The 16,893-nt window shown below is 44.6% G+C and overlaps 1 protein-coding gene across 5 annotated transcripts in view; it reads left to right on the forward strand.

Moving 5' to 3' along the window:
- Nucleotides 1-16,893, forward strand: part of plxna2 (plexin A2) — a 333,056-nt gene that overhangs the window by 298,794 nt on the left and 17,369 nt on the right. For 3 of the 5 annotated variants that reach the window (XM_039749202.1, XM_039749204.1, XM_039749203.1), the window contains exons 20-27: nt 446-680; nt 1,317-1,459; nt 1,557-1,825; nt 6,536-6,676; nt 10,455-10,521; nt 11,605-11,751; nt 12,193-12,352; nt 12,448-12,551. In XM_039749202.1, the coding sequence (XP_039605136.1) occupies nt 446-680; nt 1,317-1,459; nt 1,557-1,825; nt 6,536-6,676; nt 10,455-10,521; nt 11,605-11,751; nt 12,193-12,352; nt 12,448-12,551 (1,266 nt within the window). The remainder of the gene's footprint in view (nt 1-445; nt 681-1,316; nt 1,460-1,556; nt 1,826-6,535; nt 6,677-10,454; nt 10,522-11,604; nt 11,752-12,192; nt 12,353-12,447; nt 12,552-16,893) is intronic. The other 2 variants (XM_039749205.1, XM_039749206.1) reach the window with 1 other exon arrangement.

Below are 16,893 nucleotides of genomic sequence, written 5' to 3' on the forward strand. Positions count from 1 at the left end.
GTCGCTGATCCTCAAAATGAGAGGAGCCAGTTGAGGTGGTTTGGGCATGTACTAAGGATGCCCCCAGGGTAGCTTTGAACACATCCCAGTGGGTGGAGACCCTTTGACACACTGGAGGTATTATATGTCTCAGTTGGTTTGAAAACACCTGAGTATTCCCCAGGAAAAGCTGGAATCCATAGCTGGGAACCGGAAAGTCTGGGCTGACCTGCTCGGCCTGCTGCCACTGTTGCCCTCACCAGTAAAAGCCATTTCAGAAAATGAGAAAAGATTTGATATATTTTGGTGCAGACACTACCTCTAATTTCCCCCTATCCGACATCAACACACTAGCACCTTGGTCTACAGTAGGTCACTTGTTTGCTTTCCATCTGGGGTCTCCATATAGTAAGAACAGTAATGTTGTGTTCCTTTTGCTCAGAAGCACACTGCTTTCCTTCTCCAGGTCCAAGTTGGAGGCTTACAGGTTTCCCCAGGATCCGTGCACATCCTCTCAGACAGCCTGCTGACCCTGCCAGCCATTGTGAGCATTGCTGCTGGTGGGGGGCTCCTCCTTCTCATTGTCATCATGGTCCTCATTGCCTACAAGCGCAAATCCCGTGAGAATGACCTCACCTTGAAGAGGCTGCAGATGCAGATGGACAACCTTGAATCGCGGGTGGCACTGGAGTGCAAGGAAGGTAAGAAAAAGAGGGCGGCTCTTGAGACGGTGGCAGATGAATCCAGTGAGCCATTGTGTGTTCATTTGCTGAGCAGAGGTGCACAGATTTTAGAATCATGGAGGTAAATATTTGATGATGGCTTTTCCTTGGACCAGCTGGGGCACCGCATTTGAAAAGCACATCCCTATTTACTGCTGGCAGGTTGAAGGTAGGGTGTGTCTGAGAGCCCCCACAATTCCCACCCTGCATACTAACTCACTGTAAACAGCCCCACTTGCGGCTCGCCGTGCACGGTTTCCATGGAAACGAGCTAGAGTTTATGAGGAGAAGTTAATCCAGTTGGGTTCCCTAAAGACCTGTGCTGGTGCCAGATAGTGGAGTGCAGTGTGGAGAGAGAGACTGCTGATGCTGACTGCCGTTACCCAGAAAACTGCCTGCCATGACGCCCCTCAAGTTGGAAGTTCTGACTGCTTGGTGTCAGTTAAGGCAGACAAGCTGCGATTTTACTGAAGTGGGCCGCATTTAAGAATGTTTAATGCACCCAGTGATGGAAATAAGTGTACTTCTGCACCATTGTGGTCCTCATCTCAAACTCATGCTCTCCATTTGCTTATATACAGCATAGACATGCATATTTTTAACCTTCCCCTTTAGCCTTTGCAGAGCTGCAGACAGACATTAATGAACTCACCAGTGACCTTGACCGGGCAGGAATCCCACATCTTGACTACCGTACCTATGCCATGCGGGTTCTGTTCCCGGGCATTGAAGACCATCCGGTGCTGCGGGAGCTTGAGGTGAGGCTTGGCCTGCTTGATTTTTTTCGGTCCCCACCTTCACTGAGCTGCTCAATGCTAACTCTCTCTGAATTTTTCTCTTTGTCCTTCCATCCAGGTTCCAGGGAATGGCCAGCAAAATGTGGAGAAAGCCCTCAAAATGTTTGCACAGCTTATTAATAACAAGGTCTTCTTGCTAACCTTCATCCGCACCCTGGAGCTCCAGCGCAGCTTCTCCATGCGGGATCGGGGAAATGTGGCATCCCTCATCATGACTGCTCTGCAGGGCAAACTGGAATATGCCACTGATGTGCTGAAGCATCTGCTTTCTGACCTCATCGACAAAAACCTAGAAAGCAAGAACCATCCGAAGCTGTTGCTGCGCAGGTTAGACCCTTGGCTGTGGTGTCCTAATCTGTCTGGGCTGCCACTTGTGTAAAATGTGTAGGAGGGACTACATCTTGGAGAAATGAAAGCTGGGTGAGAGGGCCACCAAGTTGCTTACCTGCATAAGGGGCTCTGAGATACAAGTGTATGCTTGGCATTAAGTGAAATGTGTTCATTGTTGAAGTTGGGCTCCATCAAGCTCATCGCTTCTTCTGAGGTTTTCATGGACAGGATATCAAGGAGCAGCTGAAGATGTGAGGGTGTCCAGTTGGGGACACTCTGACATTGTGGTTGTCCGAATAAGCTGCATGAGTGGCTTTTGGTGACTTTGGCTTTGGCTTCACGGAGTGCAGGCACAGAGTATTGTGACAAGTTCACACTTTACAAATGATAATTTACATAATGAGTACAGATAAAGACACAGATTTATTTAAATAGACTGGGAACAAATTGGTCCAAGACTATTTAACATAAATGGAACCCAACAATGTCTGTCCATTAATTCATGGCTGAATTAAGGAATGCAGTGTAACTGTAGAAGTGCTCTACTCAGTGCTGCCCCGGGGCTGTATGGCACCAGACAGACGGAAGAGACACAGAGGGATTTCAGAGACCCTGTTTGTTACAGAATACTAGAACATGCGCCCATGTCCCTACTCACTCACTTTATAATTTTGCTCATGTCTAGCCTCCTCTCCACAAGTAGCAAGACTGTACGGGTCAGGAAAAACCTTAGAAGACCATCCAGTAAAACACAGTGCCTTAGCCAAGATAGGTGGGCTCATTAATCCACCATCATTTCATGCTCTTTCTGATATGTAGAGCTTGCCCAGTGACTTGCCCTCATACCCTTTCAGTGGCATGTGTGTAGTCCACTGACCTGGGGCAGCTAAAGAACTCACTTGAGCTCTTTTTGTCATTTCCATGATAGAATGTTCAAGATGGCTTACATACAGTATATCCAGCAGAATCCCTCCACTAACCCTCTGCCTTACACATGCGCAGTCCACGCTCCACCACCGCTCGACGAGGTTCTTATTTAGCAACTGAATGAAGCAGTTGTCGTAAACTGCCATTTAGAAAAAGGCGCAAAGTGACGGCCTGCGGGTGGGACGGAGCAGGTCTGTCACAGCCCCCTTGGAGAGAGACATTAGAGATGCAGATGGCAAACATCCTGTAATTAGCATACATTTCCTTTTTTTCTCATTCAAAGGCGCTGATTTTAATCAGTTAAACAGATACGCATAGAACAAAAGGGTCGAGAATCGAGCTGGAATTGCATCTTTTCGAGGACTTTCTTGGGTGTTTGAGAGGGGAAAAGGGAGGGGGTGTTACATCTTAAACAAGCTACGGCACGATTTCAATTTGCATTCGGATATTTTAAACAGAAATAATGCTATTGTGCCGAAAGAATCAGTTAAGACTGGAAAAATAAGCAAATGTTTTCAAGAATTAGAAATTCAAGGACTTCTATCCTAATATAATGACAAACATGGTTTATTAATATTCTAAATATAACAGTAATTTAATTTAATGTGTGCAAAGACTGCTCTATTGTTATTCCTATATTTATATATGTATATATACTGTAAGTGTGTGTGTGTATATATACTGTATATATGTGTGTGTGTGTGTATATACAGTATATATATATACTGTACATATATCATTTATGAATTTATAAACCACCTCTCTCTTTCATTACCGTCTCAGAGACTGAGGCTGACTAATAGCATGTCGTATCTCCATCTGTTTCTCGCTGAGTGTATCAGTTGTCCTCTGTTAACTCTTCTCCAGTCTCTTGCATTAATCATCCAGGATGATGTTCTTCTTCTTCTTGCTTGTTTTCCTTCAATCTTTCCTTCTGTAGTTTCTTGTTAAATCTTAAGCTTTTTGTGTCTCTCTATGTGTCCAAATTATTTCACTTTTCTTCTTTTATTATATTTTCCACCTCCATCCAGAGTGTTATTCAGTTTATGCCGAACCTCTTCATTAGCGCTATTCTCTGTCCATGATATAGGTAGAGTGCATTTGTAAGTCCACATCTCAGATGTGTTTATCCTGTGTGGGGAGACTGATTTTAAAAGCCACGACTCACAACTGTAAAGAAGTTGACCAACTATAACATTTGTATGAACAATAATAGATTCTATTTATCTATCTACTGTATAATGAAACACTAAGGTCTGTGTCCAGTCCCTCAGAGTAATCTGATTGGCCAGATTGGCTTTGGTGATACGACGAAGGTGTCAGTGTGAATGTGAGACGCACAAGGAAAGGCTTAAGTGGTACACTGAGAGTCTCCTTCAAGGATGGGAAGTATGGGGCAGGAGTCGAGAATGGCACCTCAAAAATAACGACAGAGTCTGAGAAGCAGGCTTGATCGAGGGAGCGCCAGTGAAGAGGCACTGGAGATACATGAGGGGCAAGAGAGAGCAAATATTTTTTAAGTATTCTATTACTGGTCTTCGACTGGTACTGTGGCTAGTAATATGGTAAAAAGACAATTTTACTATTTCCCTCATTATAATTAACATATGCAGTCAGAAAGACAGGTGATTTTATTTATATGCATGTACATATAGAGGCAGCACGGTGGTCCGGTGGTAGCCCTGTTGCCTTGCCAATGTTTATGTCCTGCATGGAGTTTGCCTGCTCTCTCCATGTCTGCGTGGCTTTCCTTCCACAGTCCAAAGACATGCAGGTTAGGCATATTGGCAGTGCTAAAGTGGTGCCCAATGTGTCTGTGTTCACCCTGCAATGGATTGGCACCCTGCCCAGGAATTGTTCCTGCTCTGGATAAGCAGGTTTGGAAGACGGATGGGTGGACATCCAGTACATAATAATCAAATATCACATACATATTTGAAGAAGAAAAGATGAGCCTGTTTCTCTTTTTCTTTAAGCGCACCATGCACATAACCTGATAAGCACAGCATTCTTGTCTCTGCCGTAATCTGGCATATAAAGCTGCATGTGTGTGTGTCTGTCTGTGTGTGTGTTTGTCTAGTATGTAAATCCCCAACTTCATCTTTGCCAAATGCTGCACAGATTCCCCATAGGCCATTTTTTCTTATGAAAGTTTCACTCAGGGAACTTTATTTAGTGACCGTCCCAGTGCTTAATTTAGGGAAGTGCCCCTAGGAGACATTTCTGGGACTTGGCACTGGTATGCCTTGCTGTTCCCCGTGGTGGGATTAGTCTGTGAAATTTTGGGTTAGGATGAATTTTGAGAAATTAATTAAGTGACCGAACCTGCACTTTATGTTACCCCAGGCAGTGCCAGGTACCCTTGCTAGTATAAAATACCCTGTTATACCATCATGGTAGTGCAGCAGTTAGTGCTCCTGCTTTACAGTTCTGGAGCTTAATGTTGTCCTTTAACATGCTAGATTTTCAGTGACGAGCTGTTTAAGAGTCATAAGAAACATTCGCTGCCTATTACCCTTCTTTCTTAAAGTAGCAAAAACCAAGGTCAAAAGCGACAACAGAGGAGACAAGACAAAACCAAGAGTTGGGACACCTCTGCTGGGTGAAGTCCTGCTTAAATGAAAGAAAAGGAAAAATTGTGTAGTGCCCCTCAGGTCCAAGAATGAACAACCTCTTCCCGTGGTTGGTCAGTTTATAAATTGTAGGTCCCAGAAAGGGCGGGAGTTCTGGAGGAAGTGAGGGAGTGACCTCAGTCAGTTTCTGAGCACTCTTTACAACAGAGCAGGAAGGGAGAGAAAGTATTAGTAACTGCCCACATCTGACAATATGTTTTAACCAACTGTGCAGTAGGATTCTCGCAATTGCCAATGGTATGTGAGCAGGGTGGTCCTTTAACCAGTAATCAGCGAGTCATTGTGATCATCCTGTCTCCTCTCGAGATGCTGCAGCATCAAAGTTAGCCAAGTCTGGGGAAGACACAAGAGAGAAAGATGTTAAAAATAAATGATGGAGGAGAGGGCTTAGAGTTGAAGGACAGTGCCTGTTCACATGGCGTAACAATGTAGGCTTACCAGTGCTTGCTTCTGCACTCTGTTGTAAGGAGTGATAGCACAGCATGAGCAGAGTGAAGGCCCGGTTACTGCTGACATGGATCGACGGCACAGGGCGGCTTCTCGTGCTCTGCAATTTACATCACCGTGCGTCCGTGGCCCGACTGTGCATGCAAACAAAAAACACGTACTGTCACATTTATTGCAGAGCACGACCTGCAAATCACCATAACGCTGCCACTCATTGACTTGTGTTAAACAACAAAATGCGTTTTCTCCCAAGGAAGTGGCAGCAACTTCATCTCCTCAGAAAAGAGGCGATATGTGCAAAAGGAAAGGACTGGCACAATCTGAAAAGAATTTGAAAATAACAGCTCTTGTTTAAGGGCATGAATGGTACGGTCACGACCTGTCAACAGTCGGAGTCTTCTCATTCCTTTTGTTTTTATGGTTGTGAAGATAGAAGGCAGCACTTTAAAGTTGTCCGTCGTTCACAGATCGATTTAACAGAAAGTCTGCGCAGCTTTCTTTTACATTTCAGTTTCATATTCATTTCCACAGCAAAAGGGAACAAACACTGCTCTGTGAAAGTCTCCATTGAAACGCGTTCATCATTCACGTTGTTTGCATAATATCATGTTTGCATTGTGCTTCTGTTATTGTAGCGTTTGTGATGACCTCCACAACGAAGCCTCAGGTTCGAGAATTTTGTTTGCTTCAACCCCCACAGATCCCCCATCCTGACTTTGACTGTGGGCACCAACTCGTGTAGTAAAGAGAGAGTACAGGCGGTGGATGGAATGAGTGCATCAGGCTTAACACCTCACTACGGGAGCCCTTTGCATGCCTTGGTTATGCTCTCCTCCACATGGTAGGTGTGCCTGTGCCTGCCGAGGCTGCTCCATTTGAATGGTCACGTTCACTGGCACAACACTTGGTGCTGCTTTGGCCTGTGCCTGCTTCCCAGGTCAGATTTGTACACCGCTTAAAGGCTGAGCCACCGGGTGGAAAGACTTGTTTCTTAAAGGCCAAAGTTCAACAGAAAGCTGGTCCTCCTGTCTGGCAGAGCCGTATGAAGCGTTAAATCCTCCTGTCTCACACTTTCTGCATTTCTGAGAAATGGAGGGCAACGTAGCCCGAGGCGTAGTTGCTGTCGATCTGCCTTTGTTTTTAATAAAAGCTGTGTACAGAGATGATTATGAGTGGAATGTGCACCAGTCTCTGCGGCCAGCGCAGCACAATTACTCACATGCCCGCTTAATGCACTGTGGGATAATGAAACCCCTCACATTTTCATTAATGAAAGGAGAATGAAAGATGTTGACGAAGTGGGGGCTTCTGCAGCAGCCAGAGAAGAATGCAGACGGAGCACATTGGCACAGTCCACCTTATCCTCATTTTTGAGCTTCCAGTGTTCAAATTAAGCTCTGAATAATTCTCAATGTGTCTTCCACCTTCACCAAGGGCTTGATGAAATTCAGCTTCTTCTAGTGCTTTTCACCGAGCGTTGAAGACGCCCGAGGTAATCATAAAAGAGTAAAGAGCGTAACACCACATCACCCCTCCAAGACAAAGCTAAAACCCCCTCGTCAGCATAGCTGGGACTTAAGCAGCACAGCCCTGCTTGCTCTAGCGAGGCACAGGAAGTCATGCCTGCCTCTCTGGAACACGGGCAGCAAACCTCCTCCGAGACACACTCGGCACTCCCCTCGTCTGCTTCCTCCCTGGATGATTCTCTGAAGCCGGCTACAGGCAGCATAGTATCTTCTGGAAAAAGTTTGGTCTGCTGGATGGGGGAGTGAATTAAATGCATGCAAAGACGTTTTTTTCACAAAGCTTTACTTGAACTTGAATTTTATTGAAAAATAATCATTAATCTGAAGTCTGTTTGCTTTTGGCTCAGTAGCTTAGTTGACAGCAGAGCTGCCTTGGTCATTTGTGACATAGTCAAATGTCTGTGGACACCTGACCATCACACATGTATGAGGTTGATGGACATCCCATTCTGAAACTTAGGTGCGTAAATATAGAGTTGTTCAGTCCCCCCATGAAAGCTTTAACAGCCACCATTCTTCTGGAGAAGCCTTCCTCAAGAGCCTGGAATGTGTCTCTGCCCAAAAGAGCAATTTGTGAGGTCAGTGGTTGATGTTGAATGAGAAGACCTGACACAACCAGCATTCCAGTTCATCCCAAAGACGTTCAATAGGTCTAACATCAGGGCTGTGTGCACGCCGCTCAGGTTCCTCCAAGTCTTTATGAACCTGGCTTTTGAGACAGTAAACCATCTTCCCTAGATGACTGCCACAAAGTTAGAAGCATAAAGTTGTCTAAAATGTGTTTGTATGCTGTAGCATAACTGTACCCTTCACTGGAACCAAGTGTCTTAGGCCAATGGCTGAAAAACAGCCCCAGACTGTTATCTCTCCTTTACAGTAGGGACTTTATAGTCTAAAAGGTTGTGTTCTCCTGGCATCAGCCAAACCCAAATTCATCCATCAGACAGCCAGATATTAAAGTGTAATTCGTCACTCCAGAGAACACCTGTCCACTGCTCCCAAGTCCAGTGGCGACCTGCTTTACACCACCCCAGCCAACGCTTGGCATTTTACATGTAGACCTTGGGCTTCTGCACAGGTGCTTGGCCATGGAAACCCATTTCATCATGCTTCCCATGCACAGTTCTTGTGCTGATGTTGCTGCCAGAGGCAGTTTGGAACTCTGCTGCGAGTGATGCCACCCGGGATAGCTGATTTCTACACATTCTGTGCTTTAGCACTTGGCTATCCCTCTCTTGGAGTCAGTGTGTCCTATCACTTTGCGACTGAGATGTTAGTACTCCTCAGCACTTCCACTTTGCAATAATAGCACTTACAGTTGAAGATCTAGCAGACCAGACATTTCATATACTGACTTTTGGCAAAGGTGGCATCCTTTAACAGTGCCACGTTTATAGTCACTAAGCTCTTCGGTACGACCCCATTTAGCGTCAGTATTTGTCATCAGAGACTCCATGACTATGTGCTTGCTATTATGCACCTGTTAACAATGAAACACCTGAACTCAGTCATTTGGAGTGGTGTTCACGTACTTTGGGCCATATAGTGTAGGTGTATTTTTTATAAAGTCATCCTTTAAGTTGGAGGAAAGAAGCTGGCAGTTACGTCAGCAAGACTATCAGTGCAGGCCCAGCATCCCTTCAGCTGACAACTGTCATAGAAGAGCCTCCTTAGGAATTCCTCCTATCCCCCTCAGAATTGCCAAACAGACAGCATGTCAGTAGAGTCTTGTAAGTGTGTGGTTTGTATTTCACAACCAGAAAAAGAACCGTGAGACTACACTGAACAACTATGGACTGCTGTCAGTAGACTGCAGTGCAGCTGCCATTTGCCTATAACTAAAAATTGAAGCCGCAGAGTCCGGAGTGGGAGACCTGCAATTTACATCCATAATCACAGACCTCACTTCTCTGGTTGTTATAAAAGTAGTAGCTTTTTTGTTTCTTTGTTTTTTAGTACCTTCTGAAGTAATCACCAGATTATGCCTGTGGGCACCACAGTCCGTGGATCACTCTAGTGCAATGGTGTGCCATTGAAGTAATAGTATAGGACACTTGAGGCTGAACCTGAGAGGGTTAAGCTCCGTAGGTGGGTGAGGAGGGTGGGACTACATGGAGAAACTGGTATAAAGCAGCTCCTTGATCGCCATGTTTAAAGCACTGTGGACGTGTCTCCTGGCTGCTAGAGTCCATCTGCCTTGGGTGTGTGGTCACCAGCGAGCCTCACAAGCCTAGTTGCTTGTGGGCATATGAGTTGCATTTGAGGCAGAGAGTGGGGGGCAAAGGGGCTAAGTAGCTTAGAAATGTCCCCAAAGTTCTCACTAATTGAGTTTTTAACTGGCTTTTCTGGTAGTCCCAGCCCTTTGGGTAGTTGAGCAAGTGTATGAGAGATCTGCTGCATTTGTGTTTGTGGTTAGTAATATAGCGGTGTGCCTTGGGATGGTGTTGGTGAAAAAAAGTGTGTCACCACAGAAAAACGTTTGGGAAACACTGCTCTAGTGAGATGATGATTTAACACGAGGGAGCCAGCCTTGTATGGGCTAATCAGACTTTAGTCTCATGCCAGCTATAAGTACAGGAATTTACACTTTCTCTGCTAGTCCTACTTGAGACAAGAGACTTGTCCAGGTTGAGAGCTTGTGTTGTCTTTCTCACTTACCAGAGCCTTCCATTAGTGCTCAACAGGAAAGGCTGGGATTGCATGTTAATGGCGTATCAGTAATCAGCACCATGGACAGCAGTCTGACTTGTCACTTTGTGTGTGTGTGTGTCAAGGCTTCAGCAAGCTTCCTCGTGCCTGAAAGGCTGTTTGGGTGCCATTTTCTTTTCTTTTATATCTTGGGAGAAATGACAGGGGGGAATGCAGCCTTAGCATCCAAGAAAGACGAGCTGCTGCATGCCTTGACATTTTGCCATTGTTTCCCTTTGTCTCCAAAGTCTTTTTGCTGCAGTTTCATCTTGTTTGTGGCATTTCAGCACCTTTCAGCTGAAGCGTTTCCATCTCTGCTTTTCACTAACCCACCCCCTTAACTTTATTCCCTCACAGGACTGAAAACATTAAGTGACATTTTATTCCCTTTTGTCTTGTTTCCAGGACCGAATCTGTTGCAGAAAAAATGCTGACCAATTGGTTTGCCTTCTTGCTCCATAAATTTCTAAAGGTAAATGCAACGTGTGCTTCTAAGACTCATCTTAACTGTAATAACCTCACGAAAGACAAAGACGCCCCTTCAGCTTAGTGACAGGGACTCAGATTCAGCTCCTTGACCATAACGCCAAATAAAGCTTCATTTCGTAAACAGGCACCCTGGTTCAGCTTGCACTTCAACAACAAAGGTGATGGTGCAAAATCCTTTTTACAAATAGAGGCAGTGGTTCAACTTTCAGTTCAGTATATCAGTAGAAGAGGTGTAACTGCAGGAACCATTTTAGCAGACTAGCAGTTCGGAAAACGAGGCACTGGTGCAATCCATTTCAGAAGAAAAGGCTCTGCTGTCTGACAGAAGTTCATGCAGTTTGACAAATGACTGTGGTGCTTCCAGTTCAGTAAGGAATACATTTTTATTTATCAGACACTTTTATCCAAAGTAACTTACAAAAGCGGCCAACATCATTGAGTATACATCAGTCCTGGCACTTTTTGAGTCCAAGTGTTACAGGACAAGGTTACAAACGTGATAATCACAAGTAAAGGATTTCAGAATGAAATACAAGCGAGTTGATTGTAAAAACCTAACCAATAATATCAGTTTAGGCAGAAATTCACCAGACAAGTGAGTCTCCAGTTGCTTATTAAAAGACATTGAGGGAGTCAGAAGTTCAAATGGTGGTTGGCAACCCGTTCCAGCAGTCAGGAGCTACACATGAAATGAGTCTAGACTGAGGTTTGGTAACACACAGAGGTGGCATCACCAGCTGTGGTTCATCAGTAGACCTGAGTGGAGCACAGGACCTCAAAAGTGCCTCCATATATACAGTAGGTGCTGACCTATTGACTGCTCTGTGAACTTAATATGTGCTGCTGCAGGGAGCCAGCATTGTGACCTGAAAAGGGAGGTGACATGTCCTGCTTCAGCTGGTGAATTTTTAGTTAGAGAGTAAAGGAGTGAACACAATCACAACATAAAACGTGTTATAACAAATGTTGTTGTGGGGGGATGTCATAACACATTGAATTCTGTGTTCCACGGCGTATGTGATCTGCTACTCGTATGACAACACTGTTTGCTGTCTTCTGTTTTTAGGAATGCGCAGGTGAACCCCTCTTCATGCTTTACTGTGCGATCAAGCAGCAGATGGAGAAAGGACCAATCGATGCCATTACTGGGGAGGCCCGCTACTCTCTGAGTGAGGACAAGCTCATCCGGCAGCAGATCGAATACAAGACTTTGGTTAGTGGGCAGATGTGTGTGCATCCATCATATGGTGACACTGGAGGTTGTAAACTCAGACTATACAGTTTAGTCTGTCAAGTGGGCCTGAAAGTTTAGAGACTTATAATTTGTAAAAGGTGATTCTCAAACAAAGACTAATTTCACTTTAACTGACACCATCACATAAGAGACAGTCAACCCTTACTGGAAAGCAATCAAAAAAGAGAATAAAAGCTCTAGTGCTCTCGCCTCCAAAGTTGCTGGCTCGGAATTTAGCCAATTATTATTGGTAACGTCCTACCGCAAGTTAGAAATTGGTTTCCCGCTGCAACCGTGAAATTAAATTTCTGCCGCCGGTGTGCATGGTAATGGCCGTTTGCAGTCCGTACCGAGAGCTGCGGCACATCTGCTGCGCTGGCATTTGCCCGGCTGACGAGTCCTATCCTCTCTTTCATGCAGATCCTTAACTGTGTGAATCCAGACAATGAAAACAGTCCCGAGATTCCAGTCAAGGTTTTAAATTGTGACACCATCACACAAGTCAAGGAAAAGATTCTCGATGCTGTCTATAAGAATGTGCCATACTCCCAGCGCCCACGGGCTGTTGACATGGACCTCGGTAAGCACAACTTCGACATCTGAGTTAAAATGAGGCCTCAGAATGGCGCGCTTGTCTGAAGCACTGAGACATCCCTGCTTTCCTCTCCTTTACAGAATGGAGACAGGGTCGCATGGCCCGTGTGGTGCTACAGGATGAAGACATCACAACTAAGATTGAGAATGACTGGAAGCGGCTTAACACACTAATGCACTACCAGGTAAGACCCAGGGAAAGGTGAGGTGTGTGGGACTGCGTTAATGTCTCTTGTTGCATGTCTCCTATTAAAACAATCTTCTTGAACGTTAGAAGACATATGGAGTGTATGGTGCACGTATCAAGTGAAATGGGACTGATGGAATGGCGTTTGTAATAAATGAGGGCAGCTCTGAACAATCTCTCCAATCCAGAATCAAATATCACATGTATTACACAGAGCAGGGCACAGAAACACCATCGTGTGTCAGGTGGAGAGACACAAATGCACATGGAGTGTAGCAGAGGAGCAAATCAAGAGGGTTGTGAATGCAGCCGAGGTAACAAAATGGCAGAATATGTGTACTGTATGGAGGGCAGCTGTGGCATGTATCAGGTAGAGTGGCATGTGTCATTTATGGGTGCAGCCTTCAGCCATCAGGGTCACTACTGCCAGGCTGACAACATAATAACTGGTACTATTGGTACCACTCCTCGCCTCCAGCCGTGTTATTTGCATATTACAATTCCCAGAGGCACCTACAATGAAAATGTCCATCTAAAAATATTTGTAAACCAAATTGCTGTTTAAATAGTTTGCCCCTCAAGGGAGTTCTTTCCCTCCACCAGCTCTGGTTTCTCAGTCCATCTGTGCCTCCAGTTAGAGGAGAATGCCAAGCTATGGAAGAGTGGGAAAGTTCAACTGGGAATTCAACATGTCTTTAGGGAGTAAGAGCACAAGAAGGCTGGCAGGTGTTTCTAAGCGGGGCAGTTGGCATTCTGCCTTTGAAAACCCACCCTGATTAGACCTGGCATTGCACACAATGGATTGCGCAGCAGCATCTAGTGTTGCCTGGCACAGAGCAGCAGCCACCCCAGCACATTTGACAGGGTGAAGAGGACAATGAATACTTTGGCTCCATAGTGAAATCACTGGGCTATTCCTGATGCCAGATATTATTTATAAGTCTTTGGCACACAGCAAGGTGCTGGAGAATATGAAAAGAAAACCAGAAGCCCACTTGATGCCATTACTCACCCGTGCTGTCAGCTCAGGACGAGCACAGAAAGACTTATTTTTTATATATAACAGATTTGCATCCCCTGGATGGCCACAAAGTGTGTATTTTAGAAAGCTGTGGCTTGAAGTCCCTTTTAAGTGCCTCCCCAGCCCGGCCATTAAAACCTTCCTTCTTAACCCCGGGGCCAGGCTGTGACCTTGATAATGGCTAGGAGAGCGCCTGTACAAAGCAAAGCCAGGCCCCAGGGGTTATTATATTGTACAGCTTGTGTATTGTCACTCATTATTATGGGTGAGAGAGGCAGGCCGAGTAGGCAGTTGGGGGGGTTAGAAGAAAGAAGAACAGTGTCGTCCATAACCCCCGGCCTCTTTCAAGGTGGATTAGTGCTGCTGCCACTATAGCGCTGTCTTTCTATAACCACGTTTTTAGTGTGTGTGTGTGTGTGAGAGAGAGAGAGATTATGCAGCTTGTGGATGTAGAATTCCTCTGGTACTTCAGTTTGGATTTTAAACAGAATGAATGAATGAGAAGTGGTCCCATGTCTCCTTTCATGCTCGGCTGCACTGTGAAGGGCACGATCCGAAGGAAGCATCTCAATGTGGAGCTCAGGTGCTTGTTTCCCTGTATTGTGGGGGACTCTGGCATTTGAGGAGGGGGGTCACTCAATGCTGCTTCCCCAGGAAGGAGAACTCTAAGTGGCATATCATTCTGAGCTGATCAGCAGCACTAAAATAATTGTAATCTCATTTAACTGTCTCTGAAATTAATTCAAGATGGTCTGTTCAGAGAGTACAAATGACATATTAATCTCTAGATGCCTCCAACTTAATTCTCATTTAGGATATGACTGTTCTGACAGGGCTCCCTCACACGCACTTCTGCAGAGAACATTATGCTCTATTACATGTACCAAGACCTGTAACACTGACATATTTGTACTTAACACAGGCACTGTCTGTTCGTTTTTATAGCCATTTAATTTAAGCTGGGGCAATCAAGGAGCCTTTTTAGCCTATAAAGTGTACAAGGCCAGAACATGTTTGAGACTGGATGTTAGTCACTTACACACAACCACTAGATAGACGTGTGCCGTAGTATACTGAATCATAAGAAGTACCAACTACCCAATCTTGAAAACAGTAAAAAAAATTCAATAATCTTACTACAAGGGCCTAAAATGGACCATACTGCCATTATTCTGTTTTAGTGAATTTCATATTCTTCCCGCCAAGAACATCCGCTCCCCTGGGGCTTCGAATCACAGATTGTGCGTTAGCGTGATCGACTCTCCAAAGAGGGACAGCGCTGTAATATGTGTACATCAGAGCACTTAAATCTCCAAGAGGAGTAGACCATATACAGAGTTATCTGTTGTTTCCTTCGGTGTCACTTTGGTTAACAGTCCTGAGGTGTGAAAGCTGGTATCGGTACTAAAGTCAAATCTTTAATACTGATCCATCACCACAAGTTCGTCACAATGACCGTGTGTCTGATAGACTGCTGATGGGCCCTTCTACTTCTGTGTACCATCCCATCATAAGGCACATTTGTGCTGAAAGCCCCCTGCCTGCCTCTCTATCCTGACTCCACATACAAAATGTCTTGCAATGCAGGAATGACAATAAAATACTCTCATAGCAAAAGACCTCCTCGGGCCAACTGGGAAAGAGAGAGAGAGAGAGAAAGAGAGAGATTGGGGGCATGAACTGATAGAGTGCACTGCTGCACCCCACCCGACAACAAAACTCCTCAGGAACCTAAATTAGGACCATTTGAATGTATTCATATACATTAAATAAATGTCAAGAATATATATTATTTTTGAAAAGAAAAATGTGTGGCAAAATAGTGGCTCTGCTGCCTCGCAATAAGAAAACTGGGGTTTAAGGCCTGGGTGGTCCCTGCTTGGAATTGTCCTGTTCTTCCCGTGTCCGTGTGGATTTCCTGCCTGTTTTCCAGGTTTCCTCTCACCGTCCAAAGACATGCGGGTTCGGTGGATTGGCAATGCTAATTTGGCCCTGACGTATGTGTGTGTGTGTGTGTGTGAGTCCACCCTGCAATGGGCTGTCCAGGGACAGGGAATGAATTCCCCCAGGATAGGGAATGAAAAAGATTACCTTTAAAGCTATAAACCCCACAAAATAGGCATTAAAACAATACAGATGTATAAACTCTTTAGTACCTCTGTTTCAATGTGACTCCCACCTCAGATTCTTTTTATTGAGTTCTGTGATTGTGACATTAAACGGAAAATGAAACCCGCCCGTAACTCTCTTCCTGCTCACTTCTCTAAACACCTCAGCAGTTTCAGATTGTCCTGCCAGCTAAAAGGTGTCTGCCCTTTTTAACTAAACACAAGTGGTGCAAACTTAGGAGACATTAGACAGCCATTGTACCTGTGGCCAACACCTTAAGAACATTCCAGAACAGACCAATATGTACACAATACAACATGTGAAAAGCAGAATATCACGCGCTAACACGTGGCTTCGAAATTCATGCTTACTGTTTCAAGTCTCTAAACTTTGTGTTATGAAGCTTGTGTTTGTGATGCCAACTTTGGAAGTTTTAAAATGAAATTCGGCATTTCCCACAATCTTCAAAGGTAATGTATAAATATGACACTGAATGTGAATATAATTCTTATAGCTCATACTTCATTTTCATTTTTTTTATTATTATGCTGCATTCCATTTACCTTGGAAGTCGGATGTCAGAGCTGGGAATGACGTCACACCCGAGTTATTTGCATTCCAGCAAAACACTTGAAAAATCAATATGGATGTGTCCAGGAAAACCGTTGCTCTGCTTGCTTAATTTGGAATAAGTTAATAACAACACATTATGTGGTATTTTACCTACTGTATATACTCACATATAAGTCGGGTCTTGAAACCGAAAAATCGATCATAAAATCAGACCCCGACTTATACACCCGTTCAAAAATGCTACACTTAAATTCTTGCCTCCTCCAATCTCACATCAGTTTCTCAGACACATCGACTTTTGTTGCAGCAGCACAGTTACCAATTTGTTTCGCTACTTCAACAACGTTTAATTTAAAAAGCTTCGTATTTTCTTCTGATTGAATGCTCCATCATAGATAAGGGATGATCTTATGATAAAGGTGTATGAGAGTGTGAGATACAAAAAACACAAAACAGTGCAAACATCACTTCGGAGTAGTTTGGGTATTACCATGTGGTCATGTAGGCACAATAAAGAGAGAGAGGTTAGGAGTACCCGCTGAAACAGCGTATTGCCACACCCACATAGAAAACAAAAAGGCCATGTGCTCCAAGGTTACTCTCTCAGGTGGGTGTTAGCATATCATAACCCCTTGTA

This window comes from Polypterus senegalus, chromosome 3 (genome assembly GCF_016835505.1).
Source record: "Polypterus senegalus isolate Bchr_013 chromosome 3, ASM1683550v1, whole genome shotgun sequence".
Classification (NCBI taxonomy): domain Eukaryota; kingdom Metazoa; phylum Chordata; class Cladistia; order Polypteriformes; family Polypteridae; genus Polypterus; species Polypterus senegalus.